The sequence below is a fragment of the Mastacembelus armatus genome, chromosome 8, assembly GCF_900324485.2.
Source record: "Mastacembelus armatus chromosome 8, fMasArm1.2, whole genome shotgun sequence".
Taxonomy (NCBI): Eukaryota; Metazoa; Chordata; class Actinopteri; order Synbranchiformes; family Mastacembelidae; genus Mastacembelus; species Mastacembelus armatus.
The window spans coordinates 501094-522493 of record NC_046640.1 but is presented as its reverse complement, the minus strand read 5'-3'; the positions used below and the strand labels follow the sequence as shown (position 1 = coordinate 522493).

Here is a 21400-nt window from a genome sequence, read left to right as displayed (position 1 = left end):
TCGCTCTGTTTTCCATCTTTTCTGCTGGAGTGTAAGGTGGCAGGAGAAGGAGGGTTTTCTAGCAGTGATAAGTTGCGGAAAGGTTAAGTTCGGTCTTGTCGAACAAACCGAGACTCGTAAAAAGACTGGACAGAGATTTCATTTACGTGCACCACAGGCCTGAAACCTGCCCACAGTCAGATCTGAGGGATTAGGGTCCTACAGGTACAACAGAAATGAGAAGTTCATCTTTTGACTCTGTAATATTATTTCATTTTGGAGCCATCGTTTCATTTCTGCCACAGATTGTTTTCGCTTTCACTGCGAGCTCATATTCACCAAATAAAAGCGTCATTACCCGAATTTAATTTATTTAGATTATATAGCGCTGATACGAGAGGCCCAAGCGTTACTAGCACCCGCCTGAATTACACACTGTGTTGTGGTAAATCAGTTGATTGTATGCCCAACTTTCAGAGAAGGAATTGCCGCAGTATTTTTCTAATTTATTACCTACAATATGATCTTATTGAAACTTCGTCGTGCCCGGCTTCACACTTCCAGTAAACAGTTTGATTGTGATAACTGCTGTCTCCGTGGTGAGATGTGAATGTGGTGCGCAAAACAGTCCCATTCTCTGACCAGTGTCAACACAGCCGTGCTGTCAAAACCAGAGCAGTAAATAAGCAGACCGCCTGTTGTTGGGTCATTCCTGTACAATGAACACTATGGGCAACAGTCGGCCTCGAAATACTTTACAGGCGCATGTGGCTGTAAACAACTGCGGGTCAAGAACTGGGGTTCAGCTCTTGCGTCTTTAAGCTTCACATCAAGTGTACACTAATTAAAACATCTCAACAATGAAGGGAATTGATTTGACCGTTGATGCAGTGCAAAGAAAGGTCTCTGGGTATGCGCTTTTCACATTTCACCAAGGGGAAAATGTTCTTGCACTCAGTACACAAGCACTTACACCCCCCACGCATGCCTTCCACCTATACATGCCTGCACAAAGCGGAAAAAGAGTTAAGGAGCGCGCGTCCTTGGTGTGAATTTTGCACCAGGGGGAAAAAAACTACTGCCAGCCTATAGTATCCTGCTCGCCTGTGTTGTTATTTTCCAAGGCCTCAACCCTTCCTCTTCAGCCCCTGTCGCTGTAAAAACGACCTGGAACTGCTTCAAATGTCAAGGATGTTCTAAAGCAAAGTCAAACAGTGCTCTCATCACCTCACATCTTAAAAATCCCTTATCATACATTAAGAAAAGGAATACGGTGAGTTTCACCCCTTTAAAAAGAGGTCCAACATATGTATGGCTTCCACAAAGGCCAGTAGAGCCTCGGGCGAGCTCAGGTTTATCGGTAGAGCAAGAGCGCCATCAAGCGGCCGGTCGCAGTAAGGCCACAGGAGGGAAGTCGGCCAGTAATGCGACTTTATGGTTCTATTAAGTCCGCACATAAAGCTAAATAAGCTGCTTTAAAATAAAACTGCGCGTTGTAATTGGAGGCCGGATGAGAGGGTTGGCTAGGGATTTGTGAGAGAAAGGAAAGTGAAATGAAGGCGGCACAGGTCTGTCACACGGAAGCGTCGGACTGTAAATGGAAAAAAAAATAAAGCAAAGTCTTGTCTTAGTGCTGCGTTTAATGAGTTCTATCTTTTACTCCGAGTGTTAGAGAGGCTGCTCTGAACTGTACTTTAAACTTCAGGAACCACAAATAGTCACTTAACAACGGAGGCACAAAGCAGACACAAAAAGGCACCTCCTGTGATAATGTTTGCTACTCTAACATGAAACTAAAGCTCAACACAATGCATAGAAAGGCCAGTTTGGGCTCTTGCTTCTAATAATATATAATAGATGTATAGTATAATGTTTAGTATTATATGGTTGTATCTATATAAGTATACGACATTATTATGTTTATATTCATTTACTTATTTATTTTAGATTTAAACCAGGACTCTGACGTAGCCCACATTTAATCCGCGCCTATTACTGTTTATTTATATACTAGTTTTTAGTCCATATAATAGTCCATTGGTCCATATAATACTGCTGTATACTTTATATTCGCATTCGCATTAATAGCTATTAATGTTGTATTGAAAATGAAATAATTTAAAATTACGTAAGCAAATAAAAATTGTAGCTGTATCTCTATACGGATTTGCCAGATAAAAACATAAACAAAACATTTCATTCAAAATGCATCATATAAAAATTGTAAGCCTGATGAAAGTAATGAAATAAAATAAAATAGGAATGAAATTGATCAATACTTTAGGTTGATAGTTTTTATTGCTTGCATTTTTATTGTATTTCTTTGATTTCGTTTCATTTGAGATGTTTCTAATAATTTGCCCTATGCAACCCTGATTGTTCATGAAAGGAAAAAAATAAAATACTTGCAATAAAAATCTTTCAAATAAAACAAACGCAGGGTGATCAGCTGAAGCGCTGTAAAGTGAAAAGTGTCTGTGAAGGCCAGTTCTCCAGACAGCCCGTTCCTTACCGCACATGATTGTAGCTTTTATGTTTGACGGACCTGTGTGTGTATGTGTGTGTGTGTGTGTGTGTGTGTGTGTGTGTGTGTGTGTGTGTGTGTGTGTGTGTGTGTGTGTGCGTGCGTGTGTGTGTGTGTGTGTGCAGCCTGTTAAATTACAGGCTGTAAACAGTCTGTAAAAAGTGGTTGTTACCATTATCTGAAGAGACTGCCGCTCACATCCCCAGTATCACCCCAGTGGAAATATGAACCCCTGTTAGGCTTTTAGGCTGCCATAACCAAAGAGAGAAAAGGCGCACACACTGCCTGGATATGTATCTGGAGCCCCGCCGCCTGCTCCAGGCCGCAATAGAAGCCTGGTACTCGGCCACAGGACGCCCTGTCTGAAGGGGCCTGCTGTCTGGGTGTGTTTGGGGTGTTTTTGGTGAGGGGGAGTTTATGGCCCCGGCTGTAAGGATGCATCTAAGGGACAAAAGGAGCTCGAACAGGAGACAGCACACACACACACACACACACACACACACACGCACACACGCAACTGCTGCAAAAATACCCCCACAGAGCCAAACGGCTACAAAACCATAAAACTCCCGAAGCTGAAAAGAAGAGGAGGAGGTGGAAGGAGACTCGTCCTCTCTTCCATGCTGCTACAGCACAAACGAGCGGAATTCCACCGCTCTTCGTTTTTCGTCTTTCACCCCACATTTGTTTCATTTCCCCCTTCCTGTCCTGGCCTTTCCATCATCTCGCTGCCTTCCCGAATCCAACAAGTCTAATATCTAGGAGCTATTTGAAACTGTTCCTCTAATATTTCCTCTCTGCGTGCCTTTCCTCGCTCCCCCTTCTCTTTCTCTCGGCGTGTTTGCTTTACAGCCGTTTAGTTCTTAACCTTCAGAAATTTATACGCTATAAACTTTTATTGCCGTCATATTCTTTTATTGCGCCGCACCGCATTGAATCCTCTTTCTCTCTCCTCTTCTTTTCCGTCTTCTTCTTTGCTGTTTTACGACAGTCAGCGGCGGCTTCTTCACGCACGCATCCGCTCCCGCATCCCGCATCCCTCATCACCCTCCCCCCTCCGCTTTTTTTTTTTCTTAGCAGTGAGCTCGAGACCCCCGGTGCGTGCAGCACATCCTGCTCCTCTCGTGCTGTTTGTTTCCTTGTTTGAAAATAGGAAATGTGCAAAACAACTGACGTGAGGAAGGAGAAGAGGAGGAGGAGGTGGAGGAGGAGGAGAAAAAGCCGCCAGAGCTTTATTGGTCCAAAGAGGGAAATATTATCAGATTCTTTGTCAAAGCAGAATAAAATAAAACAAATAGAACAAACCCGGACGGCCTGCTCTGTCCGGCGGAGTCCACTCGTGGTTTTACAATTACAAAAGAAATAAATGCGAGGAGCCTCGCCGCAAGAAATCAGACGGCTCTGAGAATTGGCTCTGAGAATTTTCACTGGCTGTGAAACACAACTGCTGTGAATGTAGATGGACGTGAATCATCTGGAAGTAACGGGGCGATGGGTTGTGTAGCTCCGTGCCGCCACCTTATACGCTTTCTGTGCGCAGATACCAAACAAATCCTAATCAAATAAAATTAATAGTGGTTTTTATTATTATTATTATTATTATTGTTGTTGTTGTTGTTGTTGTTATCATTATTATTATATTTTTTCTCATTGTCATCTTTTAATCCATAATTTTAAACCGCCAACTTTTTTACTTTTTATTATAAAAAGAGCTTAAACTATTACAAATCATTATTTAAAAAATAAAACATAAAAATAACCATAATAAATAACACGCCTGAAGTTTGTAGTACACACACACTGCTACAGTGTTCATTATTTTAAAGATTTTTTGTTTGTTTGTTTTCCTCTTGGAAAAATATTTGGGTATAACTAACTAACAAACAAACAAACTAAATAAATACATAGCTACATAAATAAATACACTGGAAGGGTTGAAAAATCCAATCATAGTGCAGTTGATAGTTTTTCCAAAGCTTTCAACTGAGTCCCACGCTCTTCCTGAAATTCTGCCAAGTCTGCCAAGGAGCTCTGGTAAAGTTTTTAACTGTTATATTAGCTGTTGTTTTCTCACGCACATGAGATCAGTAACACGCATCGTTATAATAATTATATTTTATGATGCTATTACAAAAGTACAAAGACTGTTCTTGTTCTGTTTTCGTTGTTTTCCGCTCAGTCATAACGTGTGTCCATACAGTTATTTCTGTGTTGGATGTTGCTATTATTATTCTCATTCTACCCAGGCACAGGCATCTGTAACATGTGTGCAGCAGGCAGCAGCATTTGGCTTCCCGTCCAACTCTTAATGAGTCCAGAATGGCTGATGTGATCCGATCCATACAGCCGTTTGTATCAGCGGGCCCATAACTCTCTTTGAGAAAATTTATGAATATGAATGATATTCTCCGCTGCTTGATGAATTATAGAAGCTGCGCTGTGTAAAGCAGCACAGTGCGGGAACAGGGGACCGCTGCTCTGGGCCCTCTGCACTCTAACATCCACCCAGAGTGTGTCAGTGAAGCTGGTTATTATCTGTGGACTCTGCTTTAATATGAGAGGATAAAGTGAAGACATATTGAACTGGCTGCATTCGCCTGGCTTGAAATGTGAATATTTCCAGCAGCAGCACGTGCTTTGTCTTTTGCAGCCCATTTAGTTTCTGAAAATATCTCTGAAAATGATGAGACCTGCGCCCGCTTTAGCCGCACAGCTAAATCACCGCACAATGAGCCAATCTGGATTTTTCCATTTCCTCACTGCCTCATTGCCTTCCATTGGGATGCCTTACAGAGAAAGGAAGGATGGGGTTGAGGGGTTAGGGGGCAGTGTGTTATGTGTTGGTGTTTGGGTGACAATTTCATAATACCTCCAACAACTCAGTCCAGACCACTGAGCTGCACATTGGAAGAATTTATGAATAGCACAGGAATGTCTTTTGATCCAGGGCTGTATTGGTGCATATTACAGGCAGATAACACTGAGATTTTTATATTAGGAATGTATGGGTATCTGCAGTAAGGCTATATGGATTCCTCATAGAGAGCTACTGGAGAAAGCTAACCTGGAGAAACAGTGACTGACAATTTGTCATTCATTTGCGTACATCGAGGAGGAACGGTTTCTGTAGGTATAAAATATTCTCCTTTGCGCTTCACCTGCAGCTGATACTTTGATTGGCCTAGTCTTGCACATGTAGAATTACTACTATCCCATAATAACTGTGTTGCTGCTCCTGATTCTTCCTGCTCCTTTAGATGTGACCATGATGTCTCCCCGGTGTTTCTGTGCCTCCATAACTGCTCCTCTGTAACCTGACGACAGTGTGTGTTGTTGTGTGAGGCTTTTGTTCGCTGCATTCTGTTAGATTTACTGTGCTTTGTATCAACCCGCACCTGCCTCCCTAACACACACACACACACACACACACACACACACACACACACACCCATACATACATAGTGGGGTGAAGCAGCTAGCAGTTAGTGCTGTCCCAGGGACAGCGGGCAGAGGCTGGATGGAGGCTCGCAGCAGAGCGCAGAGCTTCTGGATTTAATGAAGCTCCGACCCTGCTAGACCTTAGAGAAGTATCAGTCTTCCGCTGTAAGTCCGCATAAGGTTTATGGGATGGCTTTGTTGGGGTCTCTGACTAAATCCGCCTAAACGCCGAGGCCTCATTGGCTGGGCCTAGCACAGCAGGGTGAAGGAGAGAGGTTGCGCTGAGAATTTGGTTATCATCTTATTTCTGCCTCTTTGAGCCAAGGCACTGTGAGATACTACTACTATGTTGCTGTTACACATAGTGTAGTCAGTGGCTTATTACGCCATTACTCATAACAACGTCGACGCCAATGACAGTGAATGAGTGACTGGCAGTAGAGCCCGATTCTGTTCTAAGCTTAGTATGTGTGTATTAGTATGTGTGTAATATTCGTATTAGTATGTGCTGCTTAGAGGTGGTAATATGTTAGGCCCACGTCATTACTGACCTGCTCCTGATACCGTATGTTAGACTGTGCAGATACAGCGGCAGAATACGCTGAATGTGACAAGCGCACAAAACCAGAACAATTTACAAATTTTTGATGGCTTATCAAAAATATTCATTTAAGGGCTTGAGGAATCTGCACTTTTCATGACTCGCTTTTCATCGCTACAGCCCTGCCTGCAACCCCAGGTTGGTCTATTGGACTGAGTCATGCCACTTTGTTCTATGTGCAGTATTTGTAATCACATTAGCACAACATTAACTATTATCACAACTAACGATGCTACTCTTCCCTGCTCCTCTTCTTATTCTGCTTTCTCGGACCTTCGCAAAACAAAAAGTCAACTTGTCCTGCTCCAACTTTATTGTAAGTGCTTTAGTAGAAGACTTTCCACATCATGTGAGAAGCCGGGGAGGAAATAGAGATCCTGCAGCCCTCATCAGACTCTGTGTCTATCACAGTCATTTGGTGCAGAGACAAACACAGGAACCGCAGCGGTTTCACAAGCTCCTAATGGACGGATGACGACGCTTCTAATGAATGCACTCATCATGTGTGTGTGTGTTTGTGTGTATGAGGGTGGGGGTGTTTATGGGTTTATGACAGGCTTTTGGTGTTGCAGCCAAACAGACGCCCCTGTCCTTTAAGCATCAGTGTACAGCTGAAGAGACGCATATTTTAAACACATGCTGGCTCGTCCCGGGCCCTCTCTGTCTCTTCCTCTCGCTTCCCACAGAGACCAAATTCAATCTGGAGAAGTAGGAAAAGAAGAAACGGAAAGGAAAGCTGGGCCAGTATCTCCGGATGTTCCCATCGCATCCACATAGGACAAAGAACAGCAGAAAAGATCAGTCTCCGTAGGAAATAACATAAATGCTCGATATCGGTTTTAAGTCACAATCCCGAACATTGCCCCAGATGAACTTCAGTTTGGCAGGCAGAGAGAAGCAACAATGCATCCACATGAAGTATGGTCTTACTGTAAAGGTTGTTCTTTAATAGGAATCCAGCATCAGCAGTGCCATCGCACAAAGAAACAAGAGACAACAACACAGGGGAAAGAAGAGAAAGAACACACAAGGAGGAACTGGAACATTTCACATGGAGGAGAGGATCAGAGTGACTGGAATTCGCCTGCACGTCTTTATTGTGGCCACATGGTTGAGATTTGACTCATTAAAAAAACTGAGGGAAACACTTCTGGAACTACCTCCATATTTATCATCAATAAAAAAAGACTCCAGAAACTTTGGTCCTCCAGTCAGGAGCGTAAACAGTGGGTCAGGAAACGGTAGGAATCAGTTTAAACCAAAGTGAACATTTACATATCGAAGAAACCTTTGGCACTTCTCTGCCCCAAATACTTACAACTCATTACTGTTCACCATTAAACAACAGATCATAGACACACAAACTCATCGGACTGACATCAGAACAGATTAACATGGAAATCTAAAGAACATGACAGAAAACAGAAACAATACAGCTATATTACAATAAAATGCCATGTCCCGATAAGACAAAACAATATTTCAGCCTATTTAACTCATTCCAATAAGAAAGACGAGGTTACTCACATTATATACAATAAATTAGAAATAATTCCTATCAAGAAACTTCTATTTAGTCTTTTTCTAATCATTTTTCAGTAAGCATTCCCCTCCGACAGATTTAACACACAAAGAGCTAAACGACCAAATAACGTCTTCAAAATGACGAGTGGCTTGAGGCATGCTAAAATCATGTAAACAGTTTTACTCGTAAATAAAAGATTTGACGCTGCTTATCGAGAGATTCCTGCGCTTCTCAGTTTGAGACTTTGTAAAAGAGGCTGCTTGGAGACCACTTTTGCACTGAAATTAAAAATGTCAGTTATACCAACTAAACTGTGTGTGTGAGTCGGCATCTGCGTCTGTGGTGTACATATATACATACCGGGACTGTTAGTCTAATTTTTAATATGTTGTTGCCTATGTGGTCTGCAAGCCCCAAAGAATACCACACACACACACACACACACACACAAACACACGCGCAAAGTTGTAAACGTTGTAAAGCCAATGTGTTGTTTATGATACGTCCATAAAACTGCCGTCGGATGCCATTTAACTACGCCGACACTTCAAATAATGCCATAGTAGCAGGCCGGCCTTCCAACAAGGTCTCTTTAACACTCTGATCAATAAAACTCTGCATAAACTGAACTCTAACAAGATAATACTCAGAGCTATTAAATGTAGAAACTATTGCTAAAATATTTCGCGCGGCAATAAATCGTATGCGTTCTGGTGCGTCTGTTGATATAATATTGTAATAAAACCTCTAGGAATGACATTTCTAGGAAAATAAAATTAAACCCTGACCAGGAGTCTTAAATTGGTCAATAAAAGTGAGCACATCGGAGCATTTCGGGCTTTCTTCAATCCCAGGTTGAGTTTGGAAACCGCCTTTGTGCAGGCTATCCTATATTGAAAAAAGAGTAAAATCCCAAATCACACAGTGGAAATAATAATAAACAATCTACTGCATGTATAAAAAATATAACACACTTTTTCGTAAACACTGACCAAACCAAATTGTAGTTGAGAATATATTGTTTTATTTTTATTGAGACAGCAGAGACCAGTTCTACGTGCCAACACGGGTTTTGTGCGCACCAGACTCTTTACAGTAAGAAGTAGCAGCTATGACAGATTTTAACTGGCCAGTCTAACGTATCTGTGGCAGCTCTACAAATGTCTGACGCTGCTTGAACGTGTATGTGTTGCCACAGGTGTCGTTGCTGTTTAGGTCAGAGCCGTGGGTGACCAGAGCTATCATGACCCGGATGGATCCGCCTTGCATTTACCCAACAAAGAGTGAAGCTTAAATTAAAGACTGATGAACATGATTTTCAAATTTGGTCCTTTGTGCCATGACTCCTCTCATGTCTCCTTATATACCCGCAGGAGCTGCTACCCACAGACGGTGTGGGTCGCCGCTGCAGCGCATAAAGCATCCGGAAAGCTAGCCAAAGGGCTGGGATCCACGATATCGACAGCAGCCTAATCGGTTTCCCGGGTTGCTGAGTCGAGTTAACACCCCTACCACCCATTATCATTTCCCCACCGCCTTCTCTCCCCCAGCCCTTCAGGTATCTGCTCATTACTTAGGCCGACAACCGGGAAACAAACGGCGGCTTGTTCTTCGTATCAGCGGCGACCATCAGGCGCTTTCTAATCAAATCCTGCCAGCGACGAGAAAAACAGTAAAAAGGAGAAGAAGAAGAAACAGGATTAACACCAGTATGTGCACGCCCCCCTCTGTGCTCCTCGTGCTTATTAAGGGCCATGTGAAACCCCGATTTCAGCACTTTCGTGCGCCTTCGGTGTTAGTGATGGAAGGATACATAACTAATAAAAGTGAAGGAGTGGTGCCTGAAAATAAAGAAAAGACCCCCCTCCCTCCCACACTGTTGTAGCCTCATTGGAAGATCTGTTGCTGTTAATATGTTAATCTGATCTGTTAATATCAAAGCCTAATAATTACTATAATATAAAACCATGAAGACAGGCTATCACACAAACAGTCCAGTCCACAGTTTTATGTAAATTCCGACCCATTTAGATGTGAGGAAGTCCAGGAAGAACTGATGCTGGCCAGTGAGTTCTTACCCATCATCGTTCAGTGGCGTGAACTCAAATAATTCCAGATTCCCAGCCTCTTTCCATATCAGTGATCATCAGACGTCCTTAATATCTCAGTGTTAAAGTGGCGGCATCCTGGCCGTTTGTTAGGGATCAATAAGACAATTGATCAGTTGTATAGATTAGTGTTACTGGACTGAAGCTCACTTGAGTGACTGGAGGTTCAAACAAATTAAAAACGGAAGCTGTATGTATTTAGTTTTGCCCTTCATAGGAAGGCCATTTTGTGTTCTCGCCACAGGGAATAGTGAACTCTACATTGGCTACGTGATGTGAGCGTGAGTGCATGTCATCATAATGTGTGTGCCTCGCGCATTAAGAGCCCCGCTAGTCCTTGGGTTGGTCCTTGCTCTGTTTCTTCATTTTCATCCTGCGGTTCTGGAACCAGATCTTCACCTGCCGCTCCGTCAGGTTGAGAGCGCGCGCCACCTCATGCCGCCGGTCCCTTGTGAGGTACATGTTGAACAGGAACTCCTTTTCCAGCTCGAGAGTCTGGTATTTGGTGTACGGGCATCGCTTCTTTCTGGAGGAGCGAGCATGCAGCCAGTTGGCCGAGGGGTCATCTGGAGAAAGAGAGAGAAGAGGAGGAAGAAGACTGATTACAACTTAAGAATAGGTGAATGACAGAAGGGCCGTGAAGACGCTCCCTAAAAGATCAAAACAGTGCGTAAATATCTCAGCGACGTGTACGTAAAAGCTTGGTCGACAGCACCTGAATCTGTGGTTGAAACTCTGGTGCGTAAACCAGGTTTACGGTATCAGCAGGGGTGCAATTTTGACACGAGTGGATCCATGGCTGTTTTATTTAACAGTATGTGCAAGACAAGCGTCTGTGTAATGTTCCACCCAACTCATGTAAGGCAGAATGGACAAAAGTAAGGAAAACAACAACAAAAACAACAACAACAACAACAATACTAATAATAATCATCATCATCATCATCATCATCATCATTTTATTATTATTATTATTATTATTATTATTATTATTATTATTATTATTATTATTATTTTAAGAGTAACAATAATACTAATAATAGTTGACAGGAGATAGGCTAGATGGTACAGGCACTTCCTCAGCTAATCAAATATTCATCACAGTAGCAGAAGGCAGGGGATAATTTATTTGAAGATGACCAGCAGAAAATTTAAATTCACGGGGTAATGTTTGGGACAAAACTAAAGACTACATTTTAGATCGTGTGGCAGCTTTGGACCAAAAACCGGGGAAAACACACAAAAACACATTAGGGAAGATGTTTTGCAGGCCTAAATATGTCCCTTTTTGGTTTGCGTGAGAATTCTGAACACACTGCAGCTAAGCGCACTGTCACTGCGTCACTTTTGATTGCTGCTAAATTAATAAGCAGTGGGAAATTTACGGCCCTGATGGGATTATATGAAAAGTATTTCTTGTGTTCATTCCTCGCTTTTCATTACGCTCCAACACGATTTTAACAGAATTCACTCGATAGATTGTGCTGAAGCTGTTTTAACACGCGTAATAGTGAGCAGCAAATGAAAGTTAACTCAGGAACAAGCTGGCTGTCTTTACACTAAGGTTTGCGACGTTTTACCGTCAACGGCAGTAAGAAGTTAAAGGTGGCGTGATCAAATGAAGGGTTTCTGATGACACCTGCTCCGTTTTGCCGCTTCAGGACTGCGGCAAGCTTCTGTGCACCTCGCTGTGAAACCTGTTTGAAATAGTAAAAACCTTTGCAATGCATAAATAAATATGCCATATTTAGCCTATTGTTGATTTTCCCACCTTGTTTGTTAGCAGTTCAGCCTTTCTAAACAGCACAGGTCAAAAATAAACCTGATCACAAACACTGCAACTGACAAAACACATTCAGGAACACTGTGAGAGCTGAGCACTGGTTTTGTGGTTGAGATCCACTTTTACTTCATCTAAATAAAACCTTTAACCAAGAGCAATCATTCCATGTGGTTAGGTCATGCTCTTCCTCCAGTCAATCATCGGTCAAGCCAGACTCTCTCACAAGCTCCAGACTGTGAAATCAAAACGAAACTCAGTGTAATCAGGTAACGCTCCAAATGTCTTCTCAACAAATACTGCATGTGTTATAAAGGCTTAAAGACCCTCCCTGGTGACGGCAAGCTATGTGGAGTAGCGAAACTAAAACCAAGACCGCGCTGGAACTATTTTCTTTCATGGCCTCGATCAGTGACATCATCTCAGTTAGCAGAGTGATAGCGGTGCCAAACCCAGAAGTGCCTGCAAAAGTTGATTGCACCCTGAATTTATTGGTAAAAGGTTGGTTTGTTTAAAGTCACTGACTGTTGCAAGGCAGATCCTTAGGCAGACGAAAACACAGCACACATGTAATCTAAGTATCAGTGTGAATTTAGCACAAAGCTGCGGCTAAATAGGTGTGTGCGGCATGAAGGGCATGTTCAGCGCTGAAGGGCAAGAGTTTCTAAAAGAGATTTTCTGTTGCTAAAATGCAGTCACAGACCTCGGTCCTGGAAAGGAAGAGTGATTTTTCTTATCTCACACAAGTCAAGGGGAAAGCTGGAGCTTCAGCACCTTTCAATGCCAAGCAGGGAGAATTAGAAAATGTGTGTTCCTCCCTGAGTAGAAAGGCTTTTTCCTAACTGACAATGGGTGGAGGCTTCGTCTGGCTTCAATTTATCTAGTAATATTTTACTCCTGTGGCAATCATACTTGCTATAATGCCAAGTTATTGTGCACAACTGCACATGACATTCATAACAATATTTTCTTCTTCAAGTTATTGTGGGACCACTGACAGTCTTAGTTCATGTTTGATTAGATTCACTTCTAAAATTAAATGGTGTCATGCAAAAAGCTTTTGCATAGAAAATCAGTGACATCCCAAAAAAAAACATAGAATTGATGAAACATCTGAAAATGTTAAAATAAAATGTGGACTTGTTTTGTTCTAATCTCCCAAGATCATTTTTTAGTTATGTTCATCTTCCAGCACTTGTAGCTTGTACAGCCCAGAACTCCTAGCCGTGACTTTGGCGTTCTCTGACTGGTTAGAAGGAAGAGCGTCACCAAAATCATTTAATATCCCTGCACTGCTGCCAAGCTGGTCAATGAGTCTGGGTCAGAGGAACCTCTGACAGCACTTTTCAAGCACATTTCTACTAAAACTGCAAATAAAAAGGTGTGGAATAAAGTCTTTATGGATATACAGAGAGTACACAAAGAGGTGGTGGATGCACTGAATCAATGCAGCATGGTTATCAGTTGGCTATGGTAAGATCAATGTAAACGGTCCATGTTGATATTATTTTTATGAGTTTTGAAATTATGATTGTAATCTTTTTTGGTATATGGTTCAGTAGCAGAAAGCAAAAAGCTAAGAAAACCTGTTTGGTTGGTACTCTTTATGGGAGTAGCAGCTTCTTTAATGTCAGTCAGGAGTTCTTGGGGTTTGAGTTTCATACAAACAGTGTGTGAATGCAACCTGTCAAAGAACACGTTACACACTACAAATCAAGTCCTCCAGCAGTGGGAATCCCAGATCTGAGTCATTTGTATATCTAATCCACCAATGTATGTTTGCTCACATTAACATCTTCTCTAAAGTGGACTTTGTTGATCTATATACTACGTCACGTGACTTCCTCTTTTGTTTGTGGCTTAATTACTAGGATCAGTAGAGGTCGTCTAACTAGAGTACTGTTACTGTTCATCGCTGACACAAACTCCTCTCGGTTTAGCAGAAAAATCCACAAGACAGTTATTTTTAAAGTTACATAACATGTTCATAAATATGAACAAATCTATGATGAAAGCCTTACCCATTCTAAAGTGTATAAATGAAGACATGCTGCATAGTTAACATTTGGTACTTGTTAGCTACCACACAGCCACACAGACTCTGAGACTACATTAAACAAGTCAAGGCGTCTGAATTCTTTCCCAAGCATGTCCGATTGGTTTGGTGGTGTAACCTCTGCATATTAAATGCCCAGACTTTGTTACTCAGGCTTGGGGTTTGGAAATAAATTGTTGGGCCAAGATGGCTGCCAGTGATGTGCACCCACTCCCCCCCACCCACCCACCCAACCAATCACACCCCCAACCCCCTCTGTGTTATTCCCATCAGCTGAGTTAGTTAGAGGCTATCATCAGTAAATATGTCCTTAATACCCTCTGGAATCAATTTCCTGCAACAGGGCCAGCATGTAGAGGATCGATTTAATCTCACAGCAAAATAATGTCTGGTAAAGAGCTGAGGAGAGGATGTAGAGTGGGGTGGGGGTGTGCGGTGCTTTTGTCACACGGTAAAGTGGGTGCTTTGCATTCCCCGGGTGTAAAATCACCTCTAGCACCATCCATTACCCTCAGAGCTGTGCTGCGCCCGTGGCTGTCACCCAGAATGAGGAACCGGTTGAGGTATGGGGGGATGGGGATGAGGGGAAACAACGATGGTGTAGTTGGGTGCTGGTGGTGATGCTGACTGGTGTAACCTCTTTTTCTTAAGGGGTGGGAAGACAGTAAGAATGACAGACAGAAAAAAATAGCATGGGTGGGACCTATAAGCCTGTATAGCCCTAATCTGAAGTCCTCTCTAGGCTACATCCATGCAGCAACAATGTCTTGCCTGGACGTCACATGGACAGGCACATGGATGAAAAGATTGATATTCCCGTAAAGCTGCCTGCTATAGCCACTGGCCCTGAAGCACAATGTGTTCAGTTGTTGTGTGTCTTTGTCTGAGTGTGTGTGTGTCCACAGTGATGAATGCATAGAAACACTGACTGAAATGGCTACAACACTAACTTCTAATCACATGTCTTTCTCACTCTTTTTTACCTCCCTTTGCAATTTCACCCTAATAGTTACAGAAATTGACCTCTCATATATCCCAAAGGCACGTTATTACATTTCCCCAAGTCGTATTTTATCCCCCACCCACCCCAAGCCATACACCCCATCTCTCCCAGCCGCCAACAGCAGCACGCCAATTAATGGGGTTGTTCACCCAGCATTATAACTTAATAAACTTCAGGGATAATAACTTTCTCTCTCTGCTCATCAGCAGCAACACAAGGACCGAAGTGTAATCCTGTAGTTTATTCTGGATGGTCGCCCAGCACCAGTAACACAAAGAGAATTTCTAGGTGCATGCTGGCTTTAACTGGATGCGATATTTTGAAAGCTAGGATTTGACTGATGTTATTCACACAGTGGTCATTTTGAAAACCTGGTGAGGGAAACACAGCCTAGATCTGTGCAGTTGCCAAGTTACATTATCCAGACTGAGATTCTCTCCTAATAGGTGTGTCACAGATGACCAAGATTTTTTTTTTTTTGCCTCCAGAAACAAAAATCACAAACTAAACTCAATCAGAAATTGCTCTACAAATGTAAGGACAAACTGAACAACTTCAGACTGTATGGAAAAGCAACACCTTTGTAATTAAAATAAGTGACCCTGTCTTTATCACCAGACTGGAGTGAGATTTGATAAACTCCAGCAAAAATTCAACTTTCTGCGTAAATTTCTGCCTAATTAAAATACTACATTAGAGAGTGAAAAACGTCTATGCTATTGCACCTGTTCTGAAAATGTGATGCAGTGTAAGTGTGGCCCAACAATGCGATACTGTCCATTTTTGCCATTTGACTCGGAGAGTCAAATATGCTGCACGCTGCCACCATTTCAAAATGGTGGCAGCAGGTGGCATTTTAAACGAATACTTTTTCTCTTTTAACATTTGCGTTGCATTGCGAGGCAACGTATAAGGTGTTAGTGAGCTTCGGATGTGCTGGTAGGTGGACTGTGCTTCATCCTGTTTCTGGTCTTTATTGCAAAGGTAGGACAACTGGCTCTACATGCATGATGGTGTAAGCATCTAACTCTGCAAGAAAGGGAAAAAGAAAAATAGTACTCCTTCAACTTGAAATTAAACAAAACAGCTGTGAGGGAAACTCATTACAAGTCTAAATAAATTTGTTATATGTATGTAATAAAAAATAACAGCCTGTAATCATAATTTAAGAAATAGGTTAGGTTGCACTATTGCATCCTCATCTATTTATCCAAGCACAGCCAATTACAAACAACCTGAAGCATAATGTGTGTTTCCAACCAAAGTCCTTTTGAAGGGGACATTTTCCTCAGGAGAGAGGTTCACACAGTCTGGTTATAGCAGCAGCACCTGACCAGCTCCTTCTGACGGTTATCTTTATCCTGCACACAGAAACACATGCACATCTTGCACCCATCAGTGTTCAAAATGGCTGCCATGTGAACAATAGAAACAGCCTTCACTTGAGCATACAGCTCCCACTACCTGCCACACTGACCCACTGCAGTCCAGACACGTCAAAAGAGGAACTGCTCAGGGAGAAAGTTTTCGTTCAGAAGACTCACAGGTTTGCCCACTTGCACAGACTAACCTTCAGTGCCAGCCAGCCAGGCTGGGAATCACAGTAATACTGGTGGAAAGTCTAATAACTCAGGCTGGAGGCTGCTGGGCTCCATCCAGCCCTTAACCAGCCCTCTACTCTGATGGATGGCACTATCACATGCTGTAATAAGATGTGTGCGCGTGTGTGTGTCAGGGAGAAAGTTCCAGTGTGCCAGTGCGGTAATAAAGTGTGTCTATGAGTGTGTACAGTGTTTGTAATTTGAATTTCTATTTCTGAAAAGGCCAGTCTGGGGGAGGAGGCCTCCATTCTTCTCTCCCACACACGCACACGCGCGCACACAGTTTACTTACAAAGAGTCAAGCGCTCAAAAGTGGAAATTTAGATTTATCTAGCGGGATTAGAGGATGGACACACAACCGTTCACGTCCAGGCTCGGTAACATATATACAGCAATAAATAATACTTCAAAAATCCTCCGAGTGTCTTCCCAAGCAGCGTTTTTCTGTACCACCCAAAATATGTGAAGAGGCTTTGGAAACGAGCTTCAGTCTGAGCCAGCCCCGCCAGCGCATGATGGATTCAATGTTGTTGTTAGCGCGAGTGATGATAGAAAAACAGAACAAAGCCTTGTTACTGGACAAACCCTCCACTGCTTTATATCACGATGACAGATAAAATATTATTATTATTATTATTATTATTATTATTATAGAGCGAGTAGCTGAATAAAACAGCGACTACAGATCCTAATAATGTCAAAACTGAAGAAAAACAACGAATTAGTTTGAGCGTTTGCTCAGCGCTTTCAGCGTGTTTTATAAGCCAAGTCTGAACCTCGCAGGGTTTATATTGATTCTATGTTGTGAATGCTAATTCGTTCAAATGAAGTTAGGGATTTTTTCAGGTAAATGAATGTATGGGGAAAGATTCTTAATTTTTATATTCTTGGGCCTCTTCACACTGAGACGCCATCTGTAGTGGCTGTGGGATTTACCTGTTCATATATAGACTTCTGCATGGTTTAAGACTGTCCCCTCAGATGTGAGCGGCGCTGAGTCCCGTGCAGCACTTAGTCCATGGTGCAGGCTGAGTTATGAGGCTCCCGCTCTATTGAGAATTAATCTAGCCTGCTCTGCGGCTCCGAGCCGCCGGGTCAGTGATGGACGGCCTGACTACTTTATGATTTTTATGATTTTTAGAAGAAGAGGAGCCATGTATACGACTGACATATAGAGGATCCTTTCGTCTGATGGAAAGGGAGAAAGGGGTGTGGGAGCGGACACAATAAGCTGTTTATTATTATGTTTACAACTCGGTGCTATAGAAAAGTGAGATTTTAGGGGGATATTTGAACAGAAATACGACTGTGTGGCACCATCACAGAGAAATTCTCACACGTGTCATGCACATGCCTCTACTAAGGGAAATGGTGGAATGGTGGGATTGATGTTTACTCAAAAATGAATATCCAACGGAATGTGTGTGCCTGGCCTCCCAGAAGACTGTCAGGACCCCGTTTATGACATGACAGGTTACCTAACCTCTTAAGGATAATCCAGTCTATCTAACATGCTGCGTAAAGCTCTGGATCTTAAGTCTTCACACTTCATATCGCTACTGAGTGTTGATTAGTGCTTGGAAGTCCCACAGTGAGCGGTGGGATGAAGAACAGGCTCTCCGTAAGTCAGAATATAAGACTGGAGCAGGGTGATTTTTATACTTTGGACTGGTCAGTCGGGCTTTTGAACAATGGCTGACACAAGGATCTTTAAAAGTCAATGCAGCGCAGTAACAAGACCATGTGCGCGCGAGCGTGTGTGTGTGTGTGTGTGTGACAAAAAGACAGATCCCTTCAGTCTAACTCCAGTAAAGAAGACCACCAGCCACCGTGTCCTTTCCAAGGGCAGCAGACGCAGATTGGAAAAACAATTAAGAAAATCTCACTGTGAAGTTTCCTTTCACTTCAGGTTGTGTTTGTACTCTGACGTAAAACATCTGCTTCTAAATAGCCTTCCTCCAAAACGACTCAGGTTTACTATGAAGAAGCATCCAAATCCTTTTCTTCCTCAAGCCTCTATAATAAATGATCTTTAATGACTGGGCACTGGGCTATTGCCAAGGACTCCAAACTAACACGCCTCAGTACTTTTAAGTCCAGGCAAACTGTCACAGAGGGATGCACTAATAGCATCACCTATACAACACAACAGCGCTGTGTTGTTATATCAGACCCAGTTTTGTCAAGACTTTATGGGGTGTTAGTCCTAGGTGCATTTCTCATTTAAGGTAAGGTGTTCCTAAGGTTTTGCCCTCGCCCTTCAGGCTAGAAGTGTGTCCCACATTAACAAAACTATGAGGGAAATCACAAAAGGCGTGTTTGCATGTGCTGCTCCAAGTCAGCGCTTCGTACAGGAGCGGCTGGGAACACATGCAGGGGTGATACGGGCTAAATATCACAGTAATCTCGGAGAGCAGAAGGTGGGGGCACTTCGGCTCTCCGGCTCTTTGTTCTTGTTTTATGGCGGCATTAAAAGCATTTACAATCTCCCTCTCTCCGCGCTCTCTCCCTCTCCCGCGCGCTATTTGGTGCTTAATAACTTACTTTGATCTAGGCCGTCCTTGTCCTCACTTCCTTCACAAATGTCCTTATTCTCCTCGAACGCTGCCCCCGGGATGGCGGCCGGATGGTGGCTCAGCTCGCGCGCGGCCGTGGATGTCGACTCCAGGATGTACGTGGTGGTCTCGTGATGGTGCTGTCCACCAATTTTGGGTGCGATCTCCCCGCCGAGATGGCCGAGCTGAGGCTCCAGCTTAACCTGCCCTGTTTGGCCCTGCCCCGGGACAGACTCGGAGCCGCGCGGCGCGCAGTCCAGCCATGAACGTAGGTACCGTGTGTCCGCGGCGGGCACGTGCTGGGCTGGGATGTAAGGGTGGTACACAGTAGGGAGGCCACTGGCACCGTGGTGAGGGCTGAACGGACTCCAGGACGACGAGAAGACCGGGGGCTTCGGTTGGAAACTGCACGAAGGATACGACTCGGGATGGGGATGCTCTGTGTGCGCAGCGCCGCCAGGCTGCCTTCCTCCCGCGGCTGCAGCTGAGCCCGAGCCGGAATACTGGACGCTGGGAAAGCGAGTCGGGGTTGAGAGTTCATCGCTCTCGTGACTTATGATGGAGTCCACGTAATAGTTGCTCAAAGCCCCAGAAATTGACATTCTCGGACATTATCTGTTAAACGCCACGAGTTCACTAAATGGAGAACAAGAAGAGAAACATTACGAGATTTTCTCTCTTCCACTCTATTTCTCTTCCTCCCTCCTGTCCTTTGCTAGCTCTCTCCCCTCCCTTCCTCTCTCTCTCTCTCTCTCTCTCCCTCTCCAAACAACTTGCTCAGTATAGTGAAACAAAGTGCTACAGCCTACCGTCTCGCACTAAGCGCGGGGTTTGTCGGGGTCGGGTCTGAGCGGGAGGCACAAACTGATTGGCCGGACTTTTTCTTCTTGCCTGATAAAGGGTCAATGGAGCATAAATCAGTCCTGCATTCTCTCTCTCTCTCTCTCTCTCTCGCTCTCTCTCTCTCTCTCTCTCTTCTTAATAGATTGCCCCTCTTGTATATAAATTGTGTTGTTTATATGCAATATGCAAAATGAGCTGTTCGTCCGTATATCTAATCTGTATATCTATGGCTGCTGTCGAGCTAGATTTATATAAAACCGTTAAATTAGGCTTCGTCTGGACAGTGTGCATGAAATGCAGAGCAGAGACAATGGCTGACAAATAAGTAACGCCATTATTTTTATTTAATTATTTATTTGTTTATTAATCAAATAGTTGCGGGTGCATTTCGTTGTAAAGTGCACCAGAGGCATTACCGGGCGCACATCCACTCTTGTTGAATTGTGCACAAGCAATCTCTTAAATCACATCAACACACAAATCACATCGGGGAGTCTGCGTTTAAAACACCATTAGTATAAGCGCCAATAGTCTTCCACTTTAGGCGAGGCAGCAGCACAGATATTTTCTATCCAAGACAAGATAGACAGTAAAACTCACACCTAGGTGAGCTCAATTATTTATTCGCTTTTTGAATCTACGTGGACGCCTTTCTGTGAGCTCCGCAGCCGCTTGACACTGTTTTTATTGGCAGATTAACAGTCATTTTTGTTAACGAGCGCCATTAAATCGGGCCCTGCGTGGTTTTGCCCCTTGTCTTTACAGCACAAACTACTTCAAACTACTTTTTGGGGTCCGTTTAATACCATAATAAAAACCAACACGAGGGCGGCTGCTTCGGTTTTATAGTGCTGATATACGGCCTGAAGTGGTGCGGACCGTAAACGCAGCTGAGGTTGTTGCAGCCTTCACTCCCGGTCGGGTAAAGGGCGCTTGTTACTCAGCCATCAGGCTACCATGAGTGAACACAGCTCGGACCAGAGCTCGGTGGAGGTACCGAGGACTGTATCAGCTTTGTGCAGTGGCGGGATAGGAGCGTGCCCGAACCTGTGTTCAGTCAGCAGCGACTCAGTGATCAAATGAGGGGAGGGAAAAGACCGGACTGACTGTGAGTCCAGACGTTTGACTTCCTGCTGACCCTTATCAAAGTCACCGGTATTGTAAGTGTTTCTATTTCTTTATAATTATGGCAGACCTGAAGTCTTGGACTCTTTGGTGAAGGCAGGCAGCTAGCCGGGGCTATAAATCCGATCTCTGCGACGCATACACAGCTAATACCGTTATTTACGACGATTAAATATGAACTATACGCGTTGCTTCTGGGGTCTAAGGCCGTTATTTACGAGGATGAAGGCAGGCTAGAGCAGCTTTCTGATCTGCTGAGGGG

General features: G+C 43.5%; 1 protein-coding gene across 1 annotated transcript; it reads right to left on the bottom strand.

Moving 5' to 3' along the window:
* Positions 1-7583: 7583 nt before the first annotated feature.
* hoxb9a (homeobox B9a) lies at positions 7584-20016 on the bottom strand. The gene is made up of 2 exons (XM_026326132.1): positions 19160-20016; positions 7584-10741 (listed from the first exon to the last, which is right to left on the bottom strand). Exons 1-2 carry the CDS (start codon positions 19770-19772, stop codon positions 10506-10508), a joined length of 849 nt encoding a protein of 282 aa, XP_026181917.1. The 5' UTR covers positions 19773-20016; the 3' UTR covers positions 7584-10505.
* Between the last annotated feature and the right edge of the window lie 1384 nt (positions 20017-21400).

Coding starts and splice junctions, on each gene's coding strand:
- hoxb9a (XM_026326132.1), bottom strand. CDS start 19,772: ATGTCAATTTCTGGGGCTTTGAGCAACTATTACGTGGACTCCATCATA. Junction 10,742..19,159: donor CAAGGACGGCCTAGATCAAA/GTAAGTTATTAA, acceptor CTCTTTCTCCAG/ATGACCCCTCGGCCAACTGG.